General features: G+C 39.5%; 2 protein-coding genes across 4 annotated transcripts; both read right to left on the bottom strand.

Annotated features, from left to right (window-relative positions):
• Nucleotides 1–739: 739 nt before the first annotated feature.
• Nucleotides 740–26,465, bottom strand: LOC104609646 (elongation factor). Of its 3 annotated transcripts, none has more exons than XM_088896307.1 (6): nt 26,032–26,464; nt 24,820–24,937; nt 24,518–24,720; nt 24,408–24,435; nt 2,968–3,079; nt 740–1,050 (listed from the first exon to the last, which is right to left on the bottom strand). In XM_088896307.1, the coding sequence occupies exons 1-6, from the start codon at nt 26,320–26,322 to the stop codon at nt 969–971; spliced, it is 834 nt and encodes a 277-aa protein (XP_088752433.1). In that variant the 5' UTR covers nt 26,323–26,464; the 3' UTR covers nt 740–968. The 3 variants fall into 3 exon arrangements, with proteins under 3 accessions (XP_088752433.1, XP_010274313.1, XP_088752434.1); XM_010276011.3 differs by having other exon boundaries at nt 2,968–3,076; XM_088896308.1 differs by lacking the exons at nt 740–1,050; nt 2,968–3,079 and adding an exon at nt 16,535–16,836 and having other exon boundaries at nt 26,032–26,465.
• Nucleotides 7,161–8,827, bottom strand: LOC148803035 (uncharacterized). The gene is made up of 2 exons (XM_088896306.1): nt 7,753–8,827; nt 7,161–7,462 (listed from the first exon to the last, which is right to left on the bottom strand). The coding sequence occupies exon 1, from the start codon at nt 8,825–8,827 to the stop codon at nt 7,829–7,831; it is 999 nt and encodes a 332-aa protein (XP_088752432.1). The 3' UTR covers nt 7,161–7,462; nt 7,753–7,828.

The following is a 26,465-nucleotide window of genomic DNA, read 5'->3' as shown; positions in this document are numbered from 1 at the left end:
CAGATAATACTCCATGTCAGTTAATGGTTTGACTGGGTCTCATGCTCACAATGACACAAGCATTGGGCTCAGTTTGAAAAGAGTACATAGGTTTCGGTTAAACATTCTGAGAAAGGGTGATATGGTTGAAAATCACATCATTTTTTTAAATGATAATATATTTTTTTTAAAGCACAATGCAAAAGAGGCTGCTGGCTGCTTAATCCTTGTTCATTTTTTTTAAACCATACTTTTCTATATTATCATCAATATCCGTGCGTATATTGATGTATCCTTTCGTCTCCATCGTCACCAGTAAGGATGTGATAATATTTTAATCCTTGATACAGTCATCATCAAACGGAAATATTATGCCAAACACCCCCTAAATTTTAACGGTGGTTTAAGGATCAAAGTAACGAATGAAAATTACCCCAATATTTAAACGAGTAATACCAGTAAACAAGGATAATGCCTTTGTCACCGACTCTGTTTTCCTCACCCTACGTACAAGGTGGACCCTTATGAAGACAGTCTAATTTTATCTTCTAGTGTATCTTTTCAGGTTCGACGATGCTCATTGGTCAAAGAATCCAAGAATTGCACAGAACTGGATGTTCACCACCATTTCTCTGTTAAACTCCGTTTGGTCATGGGATGTACCACTCACGTATCTCAATTTTAGAAGTTTGGGACCCCGCCAAAATTGTAAAACTAGAGATAAAGAGTTGTAGATTAAGCTACATATGTGCTACAGAAATCAATGAAACAATCATTCACCAGATTAGTGATTCAGATTTCTGAAACAATAATGGAAGTGAATGCAAAGGCCATCACTTTTACAAAGAATGCAAAGGCCACCACTATATACAGCCACAGGACATGCAACACAATGAAAAAAGCATTTATACAGTGATAGTCTGGTTTCATGCATTAAACAATATATGGAAGTTTCTTTCAGCGCATTTAATCCAAGGGATCATCCATCTTCAGAGGACCCTCATAACAGCTTTGCTGGATACTGCAACTCCTTTGGCTGCCACTTTCAAGATAGCACGATGCCTATACAACCTGTAAATTAACAACACAATTATCTCGGTTAGCCTGTGATACCTCTCTTATTTCCAAGTAGACTTGTATAGTCTTATGAGTTCGGATCTGCTGACCACAAAGCACTAGCCAGTAGCAACATCGTGTGCACAAGACACTACAGCTGCATATTGGGAACATCTCCCAATGAATTACAACAGAGCACAAGAGATGTTCCCGATGTGCAGCTGTAGGCTCTTGTGGCCAGCATTACGTGGTCAGCAAATCCAGACTAGTCTTCTTTCCCAAACCACTGAGAATATCCACCATCTTTTGAGCTACATTGTTTGTGGTGTTATTACTACAGAAACTTTTCCACTTATGATCAGCCCTATATGCATACCAGCCAAGTTATATCTAATGTTTATAATTATGAACTGATTCATCCTTTTTTCGAGGTAAAACACTAGTCTTCAATACACTACCAAAATATACTGGTGAGTGGTGACATCATCACGAATAAATTGTCATGATTTTGATATTGTGTCATTACATGTTCTTTATATTTTAATGTGAACCTATGTAAATGAAGGTTTATTAATCGAAAGTAATCCAAAGATACTGCGTTTTTTGGAAGGCAAAAACTTTCATAAATGGAGGGAAGAGGGAGAGATTCCCTTGTATACAAAGTGTTGTCACCTAGACAATCCATTTGCCCAGCCAGAAACCCATACCATGGCAGTAACCATTACAAAACTATAGTTTCTACATGTATAAACCACTATTTAACATTATTTTTATACTTAATAATATTAATAAATATATGGAATAATTAAATATTATATTGTTTAAATATACTTAATTATATTAATCCTGTTAAGAGTATGGTTATGTCCTCATCTCTAAGGGGAGGTAACATCTCGTGCCTCCTCTTAGGGTGAATGTATACTTCTTTTATTAATAAAATCATTATTCGCTTATCAAAAGAACATTATATTGTTTAAATATAATGAATTGAAAACTCTTTTAGGGTAGTTAATAATTAAATACTTATTTTTACTATGACAAAGAAGTGGTAAAAGGGAAAGGGAGGACATAGGAGAAAGAGATATGTAAATTACAATATCTGTATTCTTCTTCTAGAGAAAAAAAGTGAACCTGCGTGTATGTTTCTACAATCCTTGTTTATTAATAACAGCTTTATAGCTTGATATCTATGTTTATCTGAAATTTAATAAATGTATTTTTATCTCTGGTCCCAATTCCTGAGGCCAAATGCCTACATTTCACCGAGGAGCCTCAAACTTCACCATTTAAAACTTCTACATACATACCAAAAGGCACTTATATGCTTAGTAGAACACTGATTTTGAATACAACTGATAAATTTGAATAGACTTTTGTTGTCAGTACATTATTTACTTCATTTTTTCCAATATAAATGACTGGTTAAATGTCTTTAGGATGGGTGAAGAACAATTGTCAAGCCTCCATGGGTCGACTAGACCACCAATGACCCAGTAGTTGAGATGGTCAGTCAGCTCCCTCCAAAATAGGAGGCACAGGATCAAACCCGTGGAACTGCAGGCTCTCTGTGGCATGGCCAATGGGACTCATGTTTACTCTGCTTTGTCCCCACCCCTGATTCCCCTGTTATCTGTCCTATGTAATGCCAATAGAAGGGATTGAGTAACCATATATATTAATTCTTCCCCAAACACCAAAACTCCCTGAAGCCTGAACCATGATGAAGACAGGATTTCATCCCTGATATCCTCTTCAAGCAGGAGACTTTACCAACAAGCTAGCCGGCATCTTCAAAATTTACCCAAACAGTTATCTTTTATCGAGGAAGTATATCCTTTTTTATTTTCTGTTTTGGTTCTATGTATGTGGATTGTATAACTTCATAGAAGGATTCCACAAACAGAACTAAACTAAAATAGGTAAAAAACTCACCCTGCAAAAGCAAGTCCCCAAGTAGATAGTGCATAAAACATCTTCCCAGCATGCCAAATGCTTAACATCTTCTCCAACTTGTTCACACTACCCAAGGCCTTCACCACAGCTGCAAGTTACCAAATTTAAGAGTTAAATATCACCAAACATTAATTAATGAACAAGCAACAAAAGAAACAAGTTCATCTCCATTCCATTGGTTGATTAGCATCCAGTCTAAACTGCTAAACGTGACACTCAAAGTATGTCTAAGGTCATCTCTGTATCTCTGTGAATTAACACAATGGTTTTCATACTAGGTGCTTGAGGTATCAGGTTAACTTGACTGTTCTACTGCTTATTCACTTTTGTATAGTCCTATTCTGCTGCTTATTCACTTTTTAATTAGATTTCTTGTTCTTCTTTCTTTCTTTCTTTTTTTGGTATTACATAGTACACATTACAAGGGACTTGGGTGAGGACAGAGCAGGGGGCACATGAGGCCCATTGGCCATACCATGGAGAGCCTGCAGTTCCAAAGCTTTGATCCCACACCTTTTTTGAAGGGATGCCGAGTGACCACCTCAAATACTCATTCAAAAAAATTTAACCATTACTGATAAAAAGTTATCCCTATATAGTTGGGATAAGACTTGGATGATGATGCTAAGCCTTTTTTTTGAATAGTAATGAAGAAAATTTTATTAAAATAGAAAAGATAGATACAATCTTATTGGATGTCAAGGTAACACCCAACCAACAAGACACTAGGAAAACAAGTTTACATGAATCCTGTTTTGCCATTCCATTCTGTTTAATGCCATATCCATTGTTAAATTGTGAGTGCTTGAATCATTTCTTACTGCTTTGACCCATGTTCTTTTTAGTCTAACCCTAGCCCTTCTAGCCCCTTCAACTTTGTAACTGATTGCTATTTCTTACAGGGTGCCAAAGCAGTAATAGAGAGAGAGAGAGATGGCAAAGTCGAAAAAAGATGCATTTTAGAAGAGAAAGCATGTGACACTCGTGTATGAAACTATGGCCAATCACCAACCTAATCATGTGATACTCGTCCATTTTAGAAGATAATGCTGGAAATGTGATTCCAATGGGCAATAAAACAGAGAAAGAAGGATCTTGGAAAATGAAGTAGAAGTTCAGGACTGTTATCAGTCTTGAACCCTAATGGATTTCAGGATCGAAAGTAAGAAGAAAGGTAAGAGGAAAGAAGAGGAAGAGGGAGGAGAAGCAGTAGAACACAAGAGTTGAAAGGAGGAGCAGAAGCTTAATGTACTGCTGCCGCCACTTTAATTTATATTTATAGGTTATGCTCGTTACATGGAAAGGACAGATCTGCCCTTAGTCTTTACCTAACAAATAGAGCAGAAAATAAGACTGAAATAAATAACAACTAAAACAACTAAATGACCAATAGCTAACCCTAGGCAGACTAGAACATCTTCTACCCTACGAACACAGTGGAACCGTAGTTGTGGGGCCCACATCAGTGTTCTCTACACTCCCCCTCAAGTTGGGAATAAATGTTTATCATTCCCAACTTGGATAGATTTGCCTCTAGCTTCTTCCGTGGTACAACTTTGGTGAGGATATCTGCCAGCTGCATATTGGAGGTGATGTATGGGAGACACACTTCTTGTGATGAGACCCTCTCTCGTACAAAGTGTCGATCAACTTCAATATGTTTAGTCCCGTCATGCTGCACTGGGTTGTGTGCTATATTAATAGCCACTTGATTATCACAATACAGCATCAGGGGCTTCTCATACTCAATACCCAACTCCTCAAGTAGTGATCTCAGCTAAAGAATTTCAGCCACTCCATTAGCCATTGACCTGTACTCAGCTTCAGCACTGGATCAGGAGACAACACTCTGTTTCTTACTCTTCCAAGAGACCAGGTTACCTCCCACAAGAGCACAATATCCAGAGGTAGACCTTCTGTCATCAACACTCCTAGCCCAATCGGCATCCGTATAGACTTCCACCTTCATGTGGTCATTGTTCTTGAACAGTATACCTCTACCCAGACATCTTTTCAAGTATGCTAGTATTCTTTCTGCTACTAGAAGGTGCGTGGTTCTAGGAGAATGCATATACTGACTGACAACACTAATGGCATAACTAATATCTGGCCGAGTGAGGCATAGATATAGGAGCTTTCCCACTAACCGCTGGAACATAACTTTGTCTTTAAGCAGCTCCCCACTCTCTGCACTAATCCTGTGGTTCTGTTCAATGGGTGTATCTGCAGGTTTGACACCCAGCTTTCCAGTTTCAGCCAAGAGATCTAAAACATATTTCCTCTGAGAGACAAAGATCCCCTATTTAGATCTAGCAACCTCAATACCCAAAAAATACCATAGTGTACCTAGATCTTTCACCTCAAACTCTTGATGAAGGAGCTATTTGAGGGACTCAATTTCATGGTTGTCATTTCCTGTCACCACAATATCATCAACATATACTGCAAGTAGTGTCAGTGACGACTCCACCCTCTTGATGAATAGTGTATGATCTGACTGGGCCTGCACATAACCGAACTTCCCAAGGGCTAGTCTGAATCTGTCGAACCAAGCTCTAGGTGACTGCTTCAAACCATACAATGCCTTATTGAGCCGGCAGACCTTCTTACCTGCCTCTGTATCATAAAATCCAGGAGGCAACTGCATGTAAACCTCTTCCTGCAAGTCCCCATTCAGGAAGGCATTCTTAACATCCATTTGGTACAAAGGCCAAGTGTAGCTTGCTGCAAGAGATAATAGAACCCGAATGGTGGTCATCTTGGCTACTGGGGCAAATGTCTCCAAGTAATCTATACCATAAGTCTGAGTGAACCCTTTTGCAACTAGCCGAGCTTTGTACCTCTCAATGGAACCATCCGCATTGTAATTCACAGTAAATACCCACCTACATCCAACTGGTTTCTTTCCTTTGGGCAAGTCAACTAGCTCCCAGGTATTCTTTTTCAACAGGGCATCCATTTCAACTTGCATTGCACCTCTCCACTCCGGGACTGATAAGGCTTCTTGCACTGTTCTTGGAATAGGGACATCAGCAACGGAGGTGAGATAGGACCTGTAGAAGGGAGATAGGCGATCATAGGACAAAAACTGGGAGATGCAGTGGGTTGTAGATGTGGTGCAATGCTGTTTTCCATTACGGAAGGCAATGGGAAGGTCAAGGTCGTCTGCAGAGGGTGAGGTAGCAACAATGGAAGGAGTCTCTGTGGGCCCTGGGACTGTAATATCTGGACTTGGAGCCGCAGAAGAGGTTGGAGCTGGCCGGGACTGCTGATAACCGGGATCAACCTGCCTGCATCGCCTGTGATAGACTCTCAACTCCCGATCCCTCTGACCACCCTCGCTAATGCAACCCCCATCACCAACTAGAATAGGTAAGGGAACAGCCCCAAAAGTATTAACCCTGTCCTCACTGCACTCCCCCTGAAGAAAAGGACCCAAAACTCCACGCTCCCCACTCTCCCCTTAAGGAGAGACCCGAGAATAGTAGGGTGTCTCCTCAAAGAAAGTGACATTCATGGATTCAAACTTCTTCCCTCAGACAGGATCATAACAACAATAACCCTTTTGAGTTTGTGCATAACCAAGAAAGATGCATTTGGAGGCCTTGGGTTCAAATTTGGAGTGATGGCGACCGAGAAGCTGAACAAAACAGGTACAACCAAATGTCTTGAGGGGAATAATGAACAACTCCTCATTGGGGTATAGAAGGGAAAAAGGAGGTTTCATATCAAGAACCCGGGAAGGAATCCGATTAATAAGATATACCGCCGTAAGGATAGCATCACCCCAGAAGCGAATAGGGACATTGGAGGTAAACATAATACATCTAGCCACCTCCAAGATGTGCCTATTCTTCCTTTCTGCAACCCCATTCTGCTGAGGTGTATGAGGGCAAGTGCTCTGGTGGATAACCCCATGATTAAGGAGGTACGATGCCAATGGCTTAGCAAAGTATTCCTTTGCATTATCAGATCTAAGCACTTTGATCCTGGCATCAAACTGGGTTAGGATCATTTGGTGGAAGTTTTGGGTCAGGGCAGGCACCTCATCTCGTGAACGCATAAGATAAACCCAAGAAAACCGGGTGTGGTCATCAACAAATAACAAAAAATACCTGTACCCACCCATAAAAGGAATGTGATATGGCCCCCAAACATCAGTATGCACAATATCAAAAGAACTATTACTCCTTTTATTACTCAATGAATAAGAGTTTCTACAATGTTTAGCAAACTCACAACTTTCACACTTCAACTGAGATGACTCAACAGACTCAAACAAAGTAGGAAACAGACTCTTCAAGGACCGAAAAGATAAATGACCCAATTGGTTATGCCAAAGCATAACCGGACTCACAACCTGAGAAACAAGTAACTTCTTATCCACTGACTCTTCCCGACGAGAACTCTCCCCGAACAGATAGATCCCATTTGTCTCACGGCCAGCCCCAATCACCTTCTTCGTCTCTAGGTCCTGAAAAACACATCGGTCAGGAAAGAAAGTTACTGAGCAGTTCAAATGTTTGGTAATACTACTAACGGAAAGGAGGTTAGTATCCAGTTTAGGAACATGCAAGACAGAAGACAAGGATATAGTATACGACAGTTTGATGTCACCCTTGCCAGAAATAGGGACAAGAGAGCCATCAGCTATAGATACTTTATCCCTACCGGAAGATAAGTAATAAGTAGTAAATAAAGAGGGCAAGCTAGTCGTATGGTCGGATGCACCTAAATCTATTACTCAACAAGGTTCAGTAGTACCTGGAGCAGAGGCATGGTAGGCTGAGGCTCGAGTACCTGAGTGTGCAAAGGCCGATGTGGCTGGGGCTGACAATGACTACGGTAACTGAGCTGAACTGCCAACTTCTTTCTTCAATTGTATTAGAGCAGCCCGAACTGTAGCTAAGGTCTCTAATGGTGTGCCTCTTGTGCCAGATGAGGATGCTGAATCAGTAGTCATAGCCACATGAGCATTACCCTTTTTATTTCTCAACTTTGTCGGGACCAAATGTGGATGCAACTTCCAACATGTTTCTTTTGTGTGTTTAGGTTTCTTGCAATGCTCACGCACCACATCTCTTTTATCTTCCTTCTTTTTGTCCCTCTCTGAATCACCCTCTGTTTTGGGTTTGATAGCTACCAAGGCAGGTGTAAGCGGCTGAGGTTGCATCATGACTTTCCTCCTGGTCTCTTCGCTGTGCACTAAGGAGTATGCCTGAGAGAGGGTCACACTATCTCTGGTCAAAATCTGCTGCCTCACAATATCATATTCTGAATTCAGTCCTGCCAGGAACTCAAACACTCTGTTTGTCTTGATGTGCTTTCTATGTACCTGAGCATCTTTGGGACTCTCCCACTCAAGAGTCTCTAAGTGATCAATCTCATGCCACAGGGACTTCAAGGTAAAGAAGTAAACCGACACCAGTTTCTCTCCTTGTTTAAGGGAATTCACCTCACATTTCAATTCATATGCTCTGGCAACATTAAGGGGTCGGGAGTAAGTCTCTTTCATCACATTCCATATCTCCTTGGTTGTCTTTGCCCATAAGTAATTTCGGCTGATATGGGGCTGCATAGAATTACAGAGCCATGTCATAACCAAGTAAGTTTCTTGGACCCACTTGGTATACATAGGGTCTCCCTTGGAAGGTTCAGCCACATCTCCCAAGAGATACCCTACTTTGCCCCTTCCCCCAATAGCCATCATGGCTGATTGGGCCCATTCCAAATAGTTTGATCCATCAAACTTTACGGTTGTAATCTGAAAACCTGTCTCAGAACCACCACCATAACTGCTGTTCCCAAAACTGCCTTCTGCCTGATTCTTAAACTCCATTTCGGTCAAGAACCAAAAGTCTCAAAGTTAGGGTTACTACAGTCAAAACCAGCACTAGGACTACCAACTACAATCACAAAATCAGTATAGAACCAATCTGTACTCACAGTAGATGTGCATGAAACATGTATAAACTGATCTGAAATCAACAACCACACACAACAGCAATAGTCCGAACTGTTTTCACCCCTTTAGAAGTGTTCGAAACCCCAAAAGAAAAATGAAAAACAGTTTGAAAAACAATCTGATATGCTGAAGCCAATTTGAGGTTTTAATCAGTCCTAAAAGCCGTACACTCCTGACAGTACCGTACGGATAAGGTTTGTATTAGGATTAATATGAAGCCCTAAAACTGATCAATGTTGAGGGGAACTATTAGGGTTTTCCGCAGGGATAAGATCACAACGTTCAGTCCAATACTAGGGTTTGCCGCAGGGATAAGACAAAACCTAGAGAATAGAGAGATAAAATCCTAGAGTGGTTCGGCCACCCTTGCTGGATAGGTCCAACCTATCTTCTCTGATATTACTTCTCTCAGAAAATAAAAGACTTACAATAGGATGCAGTTCGCTGCCTACCAAGGTTACCCGAACCCTAGCCTTCTCTGATTCTTCCTGATCACCAACTCACTGCAACTGTGGCACTTCTTCAAACAGCCGCTAATCCTCCGGAGATCTCCAAGAACCAGTCAACGAACTCTGCTTTCTCAGCTTCCAGCCCTAGATGGTTCTCATGTGGTCGGTTGGACTAGACTCACATGAGAAACCCTAGCTCTGATACCAATTAGAAGTTCAGGACTGTTATCAGTCTTGAACCCTAATGGATTTCAGGATCGAAAGTAAGAAGAAAGGTAAGAGGAAAGAAGAGGGAGGGAGGAGAAGCAGTAGAACACAAGAGTTGAAAGGAGGAGCAGAAGCTTAATGTACTGCCGTCGCCACTTTAATTAATATTTATAGGTTATGCTCGTTACATAGAAAGGACAGATCTGCCCTTAGTCTTTACATAACAAATAGAGCAGAAAATAAGACTGAAATAAATAACAACTGAAACAACTAAATGACCAATAGCTAACCCTAGGCAGACTAGAACATCTTCTACCCTACGAACACAGTGGGACCGTAGTTGTGGGGCCCACATCAGTGTTCTCTACAAATGAACCTCTCATTGAAAAAACTAAATTTGATATAGAAGGTGTTGGTAATGTCATTTCCATATGCTCATTTAAAGACAAGATTCTTTATACATTCATGATTAAATTAACGAATTGAGACATTTTTATATGAGGTATAATAGTTGTAGTCTATGTGTTAGTGTGAGTGGAAGGTTCTCACTCAAGTAATATTGTAGGCCATCTAGGCGTTGAGTGGGACTTACCCATAGGAGATTTAAATGACCTAGATCCTTGTAGACCTGAGACATCACAATTGAAGATGAGGCTGGGCAACTCACTTGTATGGTTGACATAGTGGTTGTTGGATGTGGTAGTGATTTTTGAACCATTTGAGTGAGACTCTAGACTTACATATGGATACAAAATACAAACTGACATGATCCAGTTGAGAAGATTCATTGAATATCACTTTCATTTTCAGACATGAACTACTTAGATGTAAAAGCATGTCAAATCACATTGATATACCAAGGGCATCATGTAAATGACAAATACCTGTATGTTGGTATTGTTTCAGTTTATTTATTTATTTTCTAGTTGTAGGTTCTGTTTTTGAGAATTTTATTCCTATTTTACTACTTATGGTAACTTTCAAGCTTACTATTATAGTAATTCCCATTATTACTATTTTTAGTAAATTCACGATTTACTATTTTTAATAAGTTCTAGTGTCTTTACATTTAGTTTTAATAAGATTAGGAAAGTATTATTAGAGTTGTTTTAAGAGTTAAGAGTCCTTGTTTCATGGGCAAGATGTACCAGCCATATTCATGGACTTGGCATGTTTGTAGGGAAGTGGAAAGTACCTCTAAGGACCTAAATGTTGAATTTAAGTGGGTTAGAAGGACTGGAAATGGGATGGCTGATACTCTTGCTAAACAGGGCGTCATGAGGCAGCAACTCTTTTGGGCTTCACTGTAAATTTGTTTGTTTTTTGGGTTGGCAGTCTATCCTTCATGTTGTATTAATCTCTTTCATATGTTAATAAAATAAACTTTTTTCTTGCTGATCTCAAAAAAAAAAAAAAGAAATTCATCAAAAAAAAAAAGAGTTAAGAGTCCTTACTTAAGTATCCTTATGAGTTACCTATGGATTTGTCTTAGCTCTAAAGCAATTAGAAGTTCACTTGGGTCAGTTTTCTAGTCCAAATTGGAGTTTGTAAAGAGACATCCGAGTTTATAAATTGAATTGTAAATGCAGTAAAAGGAGAGTTGACTTGATTGAACAAAGTTAAGTTTGGAAATTCTGGTTGTTGCCAAGAATTTTTCTCTGTTTTTTCCCACTCTCACACCTATTTCTTCTTATAAGTAATCTGTCTCATTGTAGTTTATCCTACAACAACAGTTCTCTCTCTTTCTAATTTCTTTTCTTTCTTTTTTTGATAATTTCTCTTCATTCTTTGGTTGAAAGCATCTTAGGTCACCCAAAACCCTTCTTTCACCCTACAAAGCCCACCACTAGAACTTAAATTAGTAGGACCCTTACCCTGTCCTGCATACTAGGAATGCTAGTGAAGAATCGTAACTGAATTTCTAGTATTCTACCTCAGGATGACCTCAAGATGAATATGGAATGAGTCTTGGCATAGTTGTCAAATACTATGCTTTTCTGTGCGGGTGATGATTTAGAATGGGCTAAGAATCTGAAATTGGTGATGCAATTGTTTGAAAGAATGCCAAATTTAAAAATAAATTTTGAAAAGAGTAGTGTAGTTAGGATAAATATGGAAGAAGGGGAAACAGCAGAATGTGCAAATCTCTTTGGGTGTAATATTGCTCAGTGGCCTCTCACTTATTTAGGGCTGCCTATGAAGCAAGGTTTTGGAATCCAGTGGTTGAGAGGTTCTCTAAAAGGCTCGCTAGTTGGAAGAAAGGGTATTTACCTATTGGGGGGGGGGGCAGAATTACCTTGATTAGATCGACATTATCCAACCTACCTATATACTATATGCCAGTCTTTAAGATTCCAATGGGTGTGAGCTAGAAGATAGAGAAGATAATGAGAGATTTTCTTTGGAAACCAGGGGAAAGAAAGAGAGATCATAGGATTAACTAGGAAGTGGTTAGCAGAGGTAAGAATGCAGGAGGGTTGGGACTAGGTAATATACAGAAAAGAAATTTAGCTCTCTTGGGAAAATGGCTATGGAGAATGCCAAAAGACCGTGACAAGTTGTGGGCAAAGGTGGTAGTGAGCATTCATGGGCTCTTGGTTAACAGCTGGGATGCTGGAGCGCTGGCAAGGGCAACTCGAGCTTCTCCTCGGAAGGCCATCAATGAGGTACTGCCTCTGTTTCTACCTTTTATTAAAAACAATCCTTGTAATGGTAATCGTATTAAATTTTGGGAACATGCCAGGTTGAGGTCAGCTCCTTTGAAGGAACATTTCCCCTCACTGTTTGCATTCTCTGGCTTCAAAAATGAACCTATTTCCAAGTTCTTTGTTCTTTCAAATCTGAGTAATGGCATTAATTGGGACTTGGGATTTCAAAGGGGCATAAGAGACTATGAATTTCAGAATGTACTAACCCTACTTGAATTGTTGGAGAAGTCTTTCTTGACCCTTCCAAGGATGACAACTGAATTTAGACTTGTACTCCTTCCAGCTCCTTTTCTTCTGTATCTTTTTTCCAAGCCTTGTTTCAACCCTTTCTTAGCTCTCTGCTTCCTTTCCCTACTAAGGAGATATGGTGTAAGCCTATTCCACCTAGAGTTGGAGCCTTTTGTTGGAAAGCTGTTCATGGAAAGATTAATACTTGTGACTTGCTTCAAAGAAAGCAACCAAAGTGGTGCTTATCCCCTCATTGGCAATAATCTATGTAAAGCTAATGGTGAGAGCTGCTATCACTTGCTTATTTCTTGCCCCTTTACTACTATTTGGGAATGGTCTTTCTCCTTGTTTGGGTGCAGGTGCAATCCACCACTGGATGTTCAAAGCCTATTTGCACCATCTTCCTTTGCATGGCCAAATTAAAAGGGAAAATCTATGTGGAGGTGTCTGAAGTCTGCAGAGTACAGTTTGGGAAGAACGAAATTCTAGAGTTTTTCTAGAAAAAGAGAAAAGCTTTGAAGAGGCTAGGGACACAGTTTTGATTAGAGCAGTACACTGGCTTAAGTCCATAGATGCTTTTTCAAATGTATCAATGGACAATCTGCTCAGAAACTGGAAAGAAGTTACTGAATCTTCATTACCTATGGTTGTTTCTAATTACCAATGATATCCACCAGAAAGAGGCTGTATTAAATTCAACTTTGACGGTAGTAGTTTGGGAAACCCAGGAAGATCAGGTATAGGTGAAGTATTCAGAGATGAGGAAGGTAAAATCATTGCTCTCTTTTAGGGTCCAGTTGGGGAAGGAGACTCTCTCAGAGCAGAAGTTCTAACCATGATGGAGGGTATACAAAGGGCAAAAGAACTGACTATTAGAAAACTGATTATTGAGGGAGATTCGAGATTTGTAATTAATTGGATACAAAGTGATGAGATGATTCAGATGTGCATCTACAGCAATGTGTAGAAGTTCAAGACTGCTATCAACCTTGAACCCTAATAGATTTCAGGTTCGAAAATAGAAGGAAAATGTAGAGAAGAGAAGAGAAAGAGAAGAGAGAACTGTAGAACACAAAGGGTTGAAAGGAGGGACAGAATCTGAATGTTCTGCCGCCGCCACTTCTATTTAGTATTTATAGGTTATGCTAATTACATGGAAAGGACAGATCTGCCCTTAGTATTTACATAACAAATAGAACAAAATAAAACTGAAATAACCGACTGAGCACCAGCTAACCCTATGATGACTAGAACACATTCTACCCTATGAACACAATGGGACCATAGCTGTGGGGCCCACATCAGTGTTCTATACACTCCCCCTCAAGTTGGGAATAAATGTTTATCATTACCAACTTGGATAGATCTGCCTCTAGCTTCTTCCTTGGTACAGCTTTGGTGAGGATATTTGCTAGCTGCATGTTGGATGTGATGTACAGGAGACGCACTTCTTGTGATGAGACCCTCTCTCGTACAAAATGTCGATCAACTTCAATATGTTTAGTTTTGTCATACTGCACCGGATTGTGCGCTATATTAATAGCCGCTTGATTATCACAATACAGCATCAGGGGCTTCTCATACTCAATACCCAACTCTTCAAGTAGTGATCTCAGCCATAGAATTTCAGCCACTCCGTTAGCCATTGACATGTATTCAGCTTCAACACTAGATCGAGAGACAACACTCTGTTTTTTACTCCTCCAAGAGACAAGGTTACCTCCCGCAAGGGCACAGTACTGTCATCAACACTCCCAGTCCAATCGGCATCCGTATAGACCTCCACCTTCATGTGGTCATTGTTCTTGAACAGTATACCTCTACCCGGGCATCACTTCAAGTATGCTAATATTCTTTCTGCTGCAAGAAGATGCGTGGTTCTAGGAGAATGCATGTACTGGCTGACAACACTAACTGCATAACTGATATCTTGCCGAGTGGGACAGAGATATAGGAGCTTTCCCACTAATTGCTGGAACATAACTTTGTCTTCAAGAGGCTCCCCACTCTCTGCACTAATCCTGTGGTTCTGTTCAATGGGTCTATCCGCAGGCTTGACACCTAACTTTCCAGTTTCCGCCAACAGATCTAGAACATATTTCCTCTTAGAGACAAAGATCCCCTGTTTAGATCTAGCAACCTCAATACCCAAAAAATACCGTAATGCACCAAGATCTTTCACCTCAAACTCTTGATGAAGGAGCTGTTTGAGGGACTCAATCTCATGGCTATCATTTCCTGTCACCACAATATCATCAACATATACTGCAAGTAGTGTCAGAGAGGACTCCACCCTCTTGATGAACAATGTATGATCTGACTGGGCCTGTACACATCTGAACTTCCCAAGGGCTAGTCTGAATCTATCAAACCAAGTTCTAGGTGACTGCTTCAAACCATACAATGCCTTATTGAGCCGGCAGACCTTCTTACCTGTCTCTGTATAGAATCCAGGAGGCAACCGCATGTAAACCTCTTCCTGCAGGTCTCCATTCAGAAAAGCATTTTTAACGTCCATTTGGTACAAAGGCCAAGTGTGGCTTGCTGCAAGAGATAATAGAACTCGAATGGTGGTCATCTTGGCTACCGGGGCAAAGGTCTCCAAGTAATATATACCATAAGTCTGGGTGAACCCTTTTGCAACTAGCCGAGCTTTGTACCTCTCAATGGAGACATCCGCATTGTGCTTCACAGTAAATACCCATCCGCATCCAACTGGTTTCTTTCCTTTGGGCAGATCAACTAGCTCCCAGGTATTATTTTTCAACAGGGCATCCATTTCAACTTGCATTGCATCTTTCCACTCCAGGACTGATAGGGCTTCTTGCACTGTTCTTGGAATAGGGACATTGGCAACGGAAGTAAGATAGGACCTGTAGGAGGGAGATAGGCGATCATAGGATAAAAACTGGGAAATGCAGTGGGCTGTAGATGTGGTACAATGCCGTTTCCCTTTACGGACGGCAATGGGAAGGTCAAGGTCGTCTGCAGGTGAAGTGGCAACAGTGGAAGGAGTCTCTGTGGGCCCTGGGACTGTAATACCTGAACTTGGAGCCACAGAAGAGGTTGGAGCTGGCCTGGACTGCTGATGACCGGGATCAACCTGCCTGCATCGCCTGTGATAGACTCTCAACTCCCAATCCCTCTAACCACCCTCACTATTGCAGCCCTCATCACCCAATGGAATAGGTAAGGGAACAGCCCCAAAAGTATTAACCCTACCCTCACTGCGCTCCCCCTGAAGAAAATGACCCAAATCCCCACTCTCACTGCTCTCCCCCTAAGGAGAAACCCGAGAATAATAGGGTGTCTCCTCAAAGAAAGTGACATCCATGGAGACAAACTTCTTCCCTGAGATAAGATGATAGCAGCAATAACCCTTTTGAGTTTGTGCATAACCAAGAAAGATGCATTTGGAGACCTTTGGTTCGAATTTGGAGTGACGGGATCCGAGAAGCTGAACAAAACAGGTACAACCAAATGTTTTAAGGGGAACAGTAAACAACTCCTCATTTAGGTATAGAAGGGAAAAAGGAGTCTTCATATCAAGAACCTGGGAAGGAACCCGATTAATAAGATATACCGCCGTGAGGATAGCATCACCCCAGAAGCGAATAGGGACATTGGAGGTAAACATAATACATCTAGCCACCTCCAAGATGTGCCTATTCTTCCTTTCTGCAACCCCATTCTGCTGAGGTGTATGAGGGCAAGTGCTCTAGTGGATAACCCCATGATTAAGAAGATAAGATGCCAATGGCTTAGCAAAGTATTCCTTTGCATTATCAGACCTAAGAACTTTGATCTTGGCATCAAACTGGGTTAGGATCATTTGGTGGAAGTTTTGAGTCGGGGCAGGAACCTCATCTCGTGAACGCATAAGATAAACCCAAGAAAACCGAGTATGGTCATCAACAAATAACAAAAAATATCTGTACCCACCCATAAAAGGGATGTGATATGGCCCCCAAACATCAGTATGCACAATATCAAAAGAACTATTACTCCTTTTATTACTCAATGAATAAGATTTTCTACAATGTTTAGCAAACTCACAACTTTCACATTTCAACTGGGACAACTCAACAGACTCAAACAAAGTAGGAAACAGACTCTTTAAAGATCGAAAAGACAAATGACCCAATCGGTTATGCCAAAGCATAACCGGACTCACAATCTGAGAAACAAGTGACTTCTTATCCACTGACTCTTCCTGATGAGAACTCTCCCTGAGCAGATAGATCCCATTCATCTCATGACCAGTCCCAATCACCTTCTTCGTCTCCAAGTCCTGAAAAACACATCGGTTAGGGAAGAAAGTTACTGAGCAGTTCAATGTTTGGTAATACTACTAACTGAAAGAAGGTTAGTATCAAGCTTAGGAACATGCAAAACAGAAGACAAGGAGATAGTATTCGATAGCTTGATGTCACCCTTGTTAGAAATGGGGAGAGTACCATCAACAATAGATACTTTATCCCTACCAGAAGACAAATGATAAGTGGTAAACAATGAAAGGCAAGCTAGTCATATGGTCGGATGCACCTGAATCTATTACCTAACAGGGTTCAGTAGTACCTGGAACTGAGGCATGGTAGGCTAAGGCTCGGGTACTTGAATGTGCGAAAGCAGATGTGGTAGGGGTTGATGATGACTGCAGTGGCTGAGCTGAGTTCCCAACTTCCTTTTCCAACTGTATTAAAGCAGTCCGAACTGCAGCTAAGGTCTCTAAAGGTGTGCCTCTTGTGCCAGACGAGGATGTTGAATCAGTGTTCACAGCTTTATGAGCATTACCCTTCTTGCTTCTCAACTTTGTCGGGACCAAATGAGGATGCAGTTTCCAACATGTTTCTTTTGTGTGTTTGGGTTTCTTACAATGCTCACATACCACATCTCTTTTATCTTCCTTCTTCCTGTCCCTTTCTGAATTACCTCCTGATTTAGGTTTAACAGCTACAAGGGCTGGTGTAAGAGGCTGAGGTTGCATCGTGACTTTCCTCCTGGTCTCTTCACTATGCACTAAGGAGTATGCCTGGGAGAGAGTCACACTATCTTTGGTCAATATCTGTTGCCGCACAATATCATACTCTGAATTCAGACCTGCTAGAAACTCAAACACCATGTTTGTCTCGACTTGCTTTCTATGGGTCTATGCATCTTTGGGACTCTCCCACTCAAGAGTCTCTAAGTGATCAATCTCATGCCATAGGAACTTCAAGGTAGAAAAGTAAACAGAAACTGGTTTCTCTCCTTGTTTAAGAGTGTTCACTTTACATTTCAATTCATAAGCTCTGGCAACATTAAGGGGTTGGGAATAAGTTTCTTTCATAACATCCCATATCTCCTTGGCCGTCATTGCCCACAAGTAATTTCGGCTGGTATGAAGCTGCATAGAATTACATAGCCATGTCATAACCAAGTAGTTTTCTTGAACCCACTTGGTATACATGGGGTCTCCCTTGGAAGGTTCTTTCACATCTCCCAAGAGATACCCTAATTTACCCCTTCCCCCAATAGCCATCATGGCTGATTGGACCCATTCCAAATAGTTTGATCCATCAAATTTTACGGTTGTAATCTGAAAACCTGTCTCAAAAACACTACCATAACTGTTGTTCCCAGAACTGCCTTCTACCTGATTTTTAAACTCCATTTCGTTCAAGAACCAGTAGTCTCAAAAATTAGGGTTACTACAGTCGAAGAACAGCACTTGGATTATCAATCACAATCAAAAATCAGTATAGAACTAATCTGTATTCACGGTATATGTTCATGAAACCAGTATAAGTCTAATCTAAAACCAATTAGCAAACACAATAGCAACAGTCCGTACAATTTTCACTCCTTAAAAGAGTTTGAAACCCCAAAAAAGATCTGAATACAGTTTGGAGAATGATCTGATATGCTAAAGCAGAATTAGGGTCTTAATAAGTCCTTAAAAAAAATTCTCAGCCGCACATTCCAAGCAGTACCATACAGATAAGACTTGTAATAGGGTTAATATGAAACCCTAAAACTGATCAATGCTGAAAAAAACTTAAGAAGAGCTTCACAGGTAGATCACAAGGCTCGGCCCAGCAGCAGGGTTTGCAACAAGATTAGTAGGGTTTGCCGCAGGGTTAAGACCAAACCCTAGAGAATAGAAAGAAGAAAACCCTAGAATAGTTCGGCCGCCCTTTCTAGATAGGTCCAACCAATCTTCTCTGATAGTACTTCTCTTAGAAAATAAAATAACTTACAAGAGAATGTTGTTCGCTGCCTTCCAAGGTTACCCGAACCCTAGTCTTCTCTGATTCTTCCTGATCACCAACACTTTGCAACCGTGGCAAGTCTTCAACAGCTGCTAAACCCTCTGGCGATCTCCAAGAATCAGTCAACGAACTCTACTTTCTCAGCTTCTAGCCCTAGATGGTTCTCATGTGGTCGGTTGGACTAGATTCACATGAGAAACCCTAACCTTGCTTTGATACCATGTAGAAGTTCAAAACTGCTATCAGCCTTGAACCCTAATAGATTTCAGGTTCGAAAATAGAAGGAAAATGTAGAGAAGAGAAGAGAGAATTGTAGAACACAAAGGGTTGAAATGAGGGATAGAATCTGAATGTTCTGCCGCCGCCACTTCTATTTAGTATTTATAAGTTATGCTCATTACATGGAAAGAACAGATCTGCCCTTAGTATTTACATAACAAATAGAACAAAATAAAACTGAAATAAATAACAACTGAAATAACCGACTGACCACCAGCTAACCCTAGGATGACTAGAACACATTCTACCTACGAACACAGTGGGACCATAGTTGTGGGGCCCACATCAGTGTTCTCTACAATGAAAAAAAGAAATTTAGATGGCTAACAAAAGAGATGGAAATCTCTTTCAACTGGATAAAGTGGTGTGCTAATTCTGTAGCAAATGCTTAGCCAAACAAGGGTGGGAAGAGAAACACTTTTCGGGGAACAATTGTAAATTAGAAACTTGGGTGTGGTGAGAGATAAGAGTTTTTATCTCTCATTGTCTTTTTACCATGTACACTTTGTACTTATCTGCCATGTACTATTAGCATATATTTTCTAATGAAAGTTTGATGTTATTGATAAAAAACAACAAAAAACAATTAAGCTATAAGATTACCCATGGAAGGTCATTTTGCTGAAGTACCTAGCTATTTTATACATGGTGCTATAAAATATTTTTATATTCTTAATTATTTTTAGATTATAATAATGAAGTAAACATTATTACACTAAATTATCCATTTTGTGGGTCTACTAGTTTTTTTAGTATTTCTTATTTGTAGTGTTCAATCAACACACATGTTGGTGCATGCCTTCTACAACCCTTCCTGTTTTTCCTTTCCTAAGACAAAAATAGGAGCTCAACCCCTATATATATATATATATATATTGGAATTTCATTTCTTTTTCCCGTTCTTTCCATGAATATGTTGATTATCTACATTTTAAAATAAATTTTATAGTTTTTATTGAAAATTAGTGAAAGCGATGGTTAGTTGCTACGGAACCGAAGAAATTACCCTAGGATTCAGGGTTTTTATTAGGGAAAAAGAACACATCATCTAGGCTTTTGCAATAAGGCACCTCTTATTGCCTAGCCTAACTTTAGCGTCTTAAAAGCTCAATCTTGGTCAGTTGGTTGTATTGAAAGTTTCTTAGAAACTGTCCTAAAGTGACCTGATCATATTGGGACTCTTATAACACACAGGTGGACATTTTATAGTATTTACTCTAAAAGAATTATGAACCCTATTTATTATGTATTAAGTATTAATTTTGCAAAATGGTTTTTGGAATAACATGTTATGAGGTCTCATGGTAGTAATAGAACTCTTGGATAAACTCCATGTGATTGTGATTGGGTAAGACAGTGATCTTACAGTAGTTTTCTGGTCAAATTATGACACTATTGCGTGGAAGGACAAAAATTTCATTTCTTTCAAAATGACTGCTTTGATAATTTCCACAATCTCAAGGGTGTATTGCAAATGTGTTGGTTAACCTCTTTGCAATTGTAGGATGGCTTTATAATCTTGATCACTAACTAGTATGAATAGAGTGAAGATTCTAATTTGAAGGTTGAGAGAGAGTGAACATCATTTCTCACGCCTCACCCTAAACTCTATGAGATGAAAACCCTAACAGGATCTCACACCTAGGCATTTTAGACTCTATAAATATAAATAGAGACTTCAAAGAGTGCTAGATGTCCAGCCCTGGAGGTTACCAATTGTAAGCATTAGCCTATTTAGATGACGTTCTAGAATCTGGATTCTGTCCAGAATCATATTCTAGTGAGAATCCAAGGTAGTTAATGCTGCAGTATCAATGGTCCTTACTTTTGTGGTCTTAAGCTCATACAAATTGTGCTACCATAGTGTCTACATGCCCCACAACTAATAATAACTCTCTCTATGGAAGATCATTTACCATCTTCTCATATGCAAGCCCATACCTAGCCCACTCTAACAGGCCCAATCCATATGGCGCCAGAAAGAGAATATTCCAAGGAAAATCCCAAAAGGATAAGATTGGCATTCTTGTAATATTGCTTTCTTTCCTAGCAGTGGCCATTACTTAGTGTAATGATAAAATCTTGGGCTGGCAAGTGTGAGAACATGGGTTCGAGTATCAGGGCGACCACTTTGGGTAATGGCCTTTTGTTTTCTTGCCTATCAATACAACCTAACCTTCTCCTATAATAGGCATTGACCCACACTTTCATTTTAGAATAGATACAGTTTGATCCCTACAACTTGTAGTTGAAAAGTGAAGTCCATTCTCCCAATTGTGACACTCCACCTTCCTCTCTTTCTACTTAGTGACACTCTAACAACTAACAAGCCGATTGGATCCCAGCAGTGAGATTGCTAGTTATCCTTTTTATTGCTTCTCTTTCTTATTTCTTTTCCTAATTTCTTGTCATTTAGGTGGAACCACCATTGCAGCATCTTTTTAGTTCTTGCAGGGCTTCCAAACTAAAGAGCAAAACTGCCTTGTTCATGCCCTTGCACCCTTGTCTTGGAGTTTGCATTATGTCAATTAGGGTGTCCACTGTTCAACTTGGTTCATTTTTTAAAGTTGGACCCTTTTTTGATTGAATACTCTTTTTGTATATTCCCAATGTACATTGTAGTATTGTACATGGGAAGATGTATCTCTTGTTATCATAATTATATTAATACAATGCCTTACCTTCTTTGAAAAAAAAAATCCATAATCCAGCCAGACTAAAATCCATGCACATCTTGATTATGGGATTTTGAGTAGTCAGTTTTGGCAAAAAGATCAGCATTCCCAGTATTACAAATTATATGGAATCTTACAAAATTGGATTTTAGACTCCTGGTTATAGAATGCTACTGGCCTTCTGAAAAAAAAATCCAAAATCCAGCCCAACTAAAATCCATAAACATCTTGGTTATGGGATTTTGAGCAGTCAGTTTTGGCAAAAAGATCAGAATTCCCAGTATTACAAATTATATGGAATCTTATAAAATTGGATTTTGAACTCCTGATTATAGAATGTTACTGGCCTTCTGAATGCTATAATAACAGCCCCTAAAGCAATAGGCAAGCTACAAAAGAGGCCACTACCAAAGTAGGTCCTAGATATCCAAGGTCCTGAGTGGTGGTGATGGGAATCATAAACACCCTTTAAGGACATACTTAAGAAGGAAAAAAGACCAAAATACAATTGTTAATATTCTCAAGAATTTGGCTGATTCTATTCATAGGGGCACTTTGGTCATTTTTCTAATCTTAGTTTAGCTGCAGTGAAATTTTCAGTTATTTTTTATATACTACATCAGTTATTGATTAAGCAATTTAAGAATTATTTAATGCTTTTTTTATTTGGAGTATGAGAAGCAAAATTATAATATTGACTTTTATTAGTTTATGATGGAGTTTGGCTGATGCTGAACAGTATATATGTGTTTCTGTGTGTAAAGTTACAAAAATGTGGCTAATGAATTTGGAGATTATTTTCTGCTATTTGTGTCTTCTACTGAACAATCCCAAAGCCCTATAGTGGTTTTAAAAACCCTAAAATGATTCTTAGGTTTTCTTCTTCTCTCCCTTTTCTCTCATCTTCACTTGCAAATTTTCTCAGTTAAGCAACAATAGCCACCAAGCACCTGGGACAAAACCATCAAAAGCTACCATATGACACTAGATAAAGGATGAATTGATTCTGGCCATTCAATTTCCCTCATTTTTCAAACTTCACACACTTTTCTGTAGAGAGAAGTTTCTCTCTAAATCACCCCTGTCAAATCTTGGTGAAACCAGGTCTTATTCATCCCTCTCCATATTTTAGGCCCTTTTTCATTTCATATAACAGCTTTAAAAAAAATCTACTAAAATCCATAGATTTCAAAACTTCCCAATCTTGGGAATTCTCATCCTTGTGTGAAACCATCTCAAAATCCTTCCATATTCCATCATCTTCCCTAAACACAACTTGAAGAAATTCTATCCTATGTCAAGATATTAGTTTTTTTATTTAGCTATCTAGAAGTTTCTGCATAGTTCATATTGCTGGAATTTCAGCTCAAAAATAGTTTTCTAATCAAATCAAATAGTCCAATAACCGTAGGTAAACCCTCATCCACCTTCCTTAGACCTCTCCCTAGCCACACAAACCCAAACCTTCGACTTAACCCCATAAAAACATTATTTCCTTCTTCAATTTTCCCTTAAAATTGTTTATAGTCCAGCCTTGGATGATATTAGTCCTACCTTATGTAGATTTTATATGGACCTAGCTACCAGCATTTTAGTATGGAGTTACCTCTAATTAGACTTAAACAACGTAAGCTGGAACTTCTGAACAAATCTCTCCTGCCTCCAGTTAAGTTCCAAGAGCAGTAATTCATCATTGTATTTGTGGTTCTTTTCCGTTGCTGATCTCGTATGTAAGGACAATTATTTAACTGTAAGGTTTCAACCCCCGCCCCTGCTTTCTTTTCTTTTTCTTTTATTCTCAGTACAAATTAACCAAACCTTCTATCAAAAGGAAAAGGTTTCGATGATAAAAGAAGAGAGATCAAAAAAGGTAGAAGGCACCCTTTGTATGGATAAATTTATTAGATGATAGCACAACATGCTATGGGAATAATACTCCAAATTTCACAACAAAAACAGAAATAAAAAAAACATCATACAGCTTTTTTTTTTTTAATCCTAAGAGGTCCTCACCTAGACAATTCTTTTTGAAGAAAAAGGTAAGGTAAGAATTTTGTTAAGCAGTAGAACATTCAATGCAGTACAACAAGGTTCCCAAGAGAGGAGGCACAGACACAGCCTCATCTCCCAATGAGGAGCACAATACATAGTTACAACTTACAAGTCCCACAAGCTTTTAGAGTTCTCCTAAAAATATATGGCTATGGTTATGGTTATGGTTATGGTTTACCAAAAAACCATAAACAAATTTATGGCTATGGTTTACAGTTACAAGTCCCACTACCTGATTCATGGTTATGGTTTACCAAAAAACAAATTTATGGCTATGATTCTTTCACACGGTTATGGTGAAAGAACAAAATAGTCTAGCTCCATTGAGCCACTACAACAGTGTAAAGCTCAAGCAATGAAAAAGTCTTCAAATTGTCTAACTAACTTAATGCCTAGAAGTGTACTCAAAAGGTTTTCTTTAACAGTTGTTATCTTCACAAAAATATAGATGTAACTATCATATCAAAAGGAGAGGATATACAGCTAAGAGTAACAAAATTCACATATAACTGTGCTAATTTCAATCTTCAAATATATGCATAATCTTATCAAACACATTTTACCCAGAATAGATTTCAATCAACAGGGTTCCAACAAAGACTTACTTTTCTGCAGTTGCTCTGGACTCAGTCTCTGCAATTTTGGCATTACCAATCTTCATTAGATACGATTACATGGTTTGAAGACAAAATAAGGGGCTTTGGTATTCATATACCTTAGCTTTGGGGTTTGAGACAATGCATTTGGCTATGAAATTAGCAACCCCTTCAACTACATGTTCCTCACTAACAATCACATAACTTTCATTATCAATTCCACTCCACTCTTCTGTAATCATTTCATCTGTGACCCACACCCACCAACTAGGTTCCTCCTGATCAACATTTATCAGAATTTCAACTGAATGCAGATCATCTCCTAATTCAATAATCAAAACCAACAAAAAAAGAAAAATAAGTTAATGAGAGATTAGGAAAAAATGTTGGCAACTACTAGCATTTGAACATATAAAAGAACCTGTAACTTCTTTAAAGGGAAATATATTGCTTGTTGCATCTCTAGATTCCTGATGGAGTGATTCCAATTGAGTCAAAAAGTCTTTAGAATCCACAGTAGCAATGAGACGAGTGTATAGCTGAAAATTGAAACAGATTCTTCAAAATCAGTTTTGGCTCCAGATAATAATCATAATATTACTCATGCTGATAAAGTGTAAAATGAAAAGAACAGTTTGTAACTACTTAAATCCAGTAATAGGAAGTTTGGAACAACACCACTAGATGAGCTTTAGACCAAGTTGAGCTTAACCATAATAGAGAATGCAGTAAAATAATGTTGAATCCACTTCAAATCCTAATTTCTAGCTGCAGCCTCTATCATCATCTTTTATCTCCTACTTAGCTCCTTTAGCAAGCAAGAAGTAGAATATCATGCAGTAAAATGGTGCCGAATGATTAGCTGCATTAAATAAGAATACTTTTTAAGTTGCACTCCACCTTAAAGTGCTTGATCTGATTACTGGTGGAAGTCCATGCCCAATTCTTCCCTTCTAGTTTCTAGATTAATTTCAACCTCAGACAATGGGACAGCAGTGGAGATATACAGAAGCTGGTTCATAGAAGAGATTCTTCTAATTGAACTGCATCTGATAGAGCTTCTTCTAATTGAACAGCAGTGGAGATAGAGCGTTGTTGGGTTCCATGTCCAGTTCCTAAGTTCTTAATGGTCTCTTGATAGAGCTTAAGAATCAAAGGAAAAAGAGAAATTATGAAAATTAGATGATACATAGCATTTGTAAGTTTGGGATCAATAAAACAATTGAATCCCAACAAAGGATGGCCGAATGAAGTTCCTGATTACTTCCTGTGCTTAAAGAGGAAGGAGACGAGGAGGATTCCGTCCACCCAAATACCACTATGAATCTAACCAACACAATTTAAATAGAAGCCAACCGATAATCAACATAAACCAAGTCAACCAAACAACAAGATTTGCTAGATATCCAAACGAGTGAATTGTGAAACGTTCAGAATTTGCAAAACATATCTTCAACATGTAGATAACCGCGTTAAGTTTTCCCTTTCTGATGAACACGAAAAGAAGAAATTCCCTTCTTTACGAAAACTACTCAGTTCAGAATATAGAACCCACAAAAATAACCCTGAATCAAAGCCACCTAGATAGGAATTAGGAAAGAAAAGGATCAAGGGGAAACGATAATATACGCACATCGGGAGGACAATCTTTCAATAGATACGGAGATTGGGAGAGCTGTTGGAGGAGCTTTAGATTCTGCTCAAGTAAGCTTCTGAGGTGGCGATTCTCGGAGCAGAGGGCTGCTAATTCCTCGTCAGGAGAGGCGCAACCGTGCTCGTTGTCAGCTGGGCCATGGTCGCCATGTTCGCCATGGTGGCAGAGATGGCGGCAATGCTCAACAGCGCTCCAAGCGACATCGGCCACCTCTAAGACCGTCTCCGCCACCTCCAGGGGATGAATGATGCCATGTCCGCGTCCCACCATCCCTCTATCTCTGGAAATTTTGCCGTCCTTTTGCTTGCAAACCTTCCTTTCTATTTCTCTCTACTGTTACAACTTTACAAGCGAGAGATAGCGTGTTGATCGTGTTAGGCCACAGAGCCGGGTAACAGTTTTACAGACTCGGC

This window comes from Nelumbo nucifera, chromosome 1 (assembly GCF_055504915.1).
Source record: "Nelumbo nucifera cultivar China Antique chromosome 1, China Antique-T2T, whole genome shotgun sequence".
Lineage (NCBI taxonomy): Eukaryota > Viridiplantae > Streptophyta > Magnoliopsida > Proteales > Nelumbonaceae > Nelumbo > Nelumbo nucifera.
The sequence above is the reverse complement of the archived record's forward strand: the minus strand, read 5'-3'. Positions and strand labels throughout refer to the sequence as shown.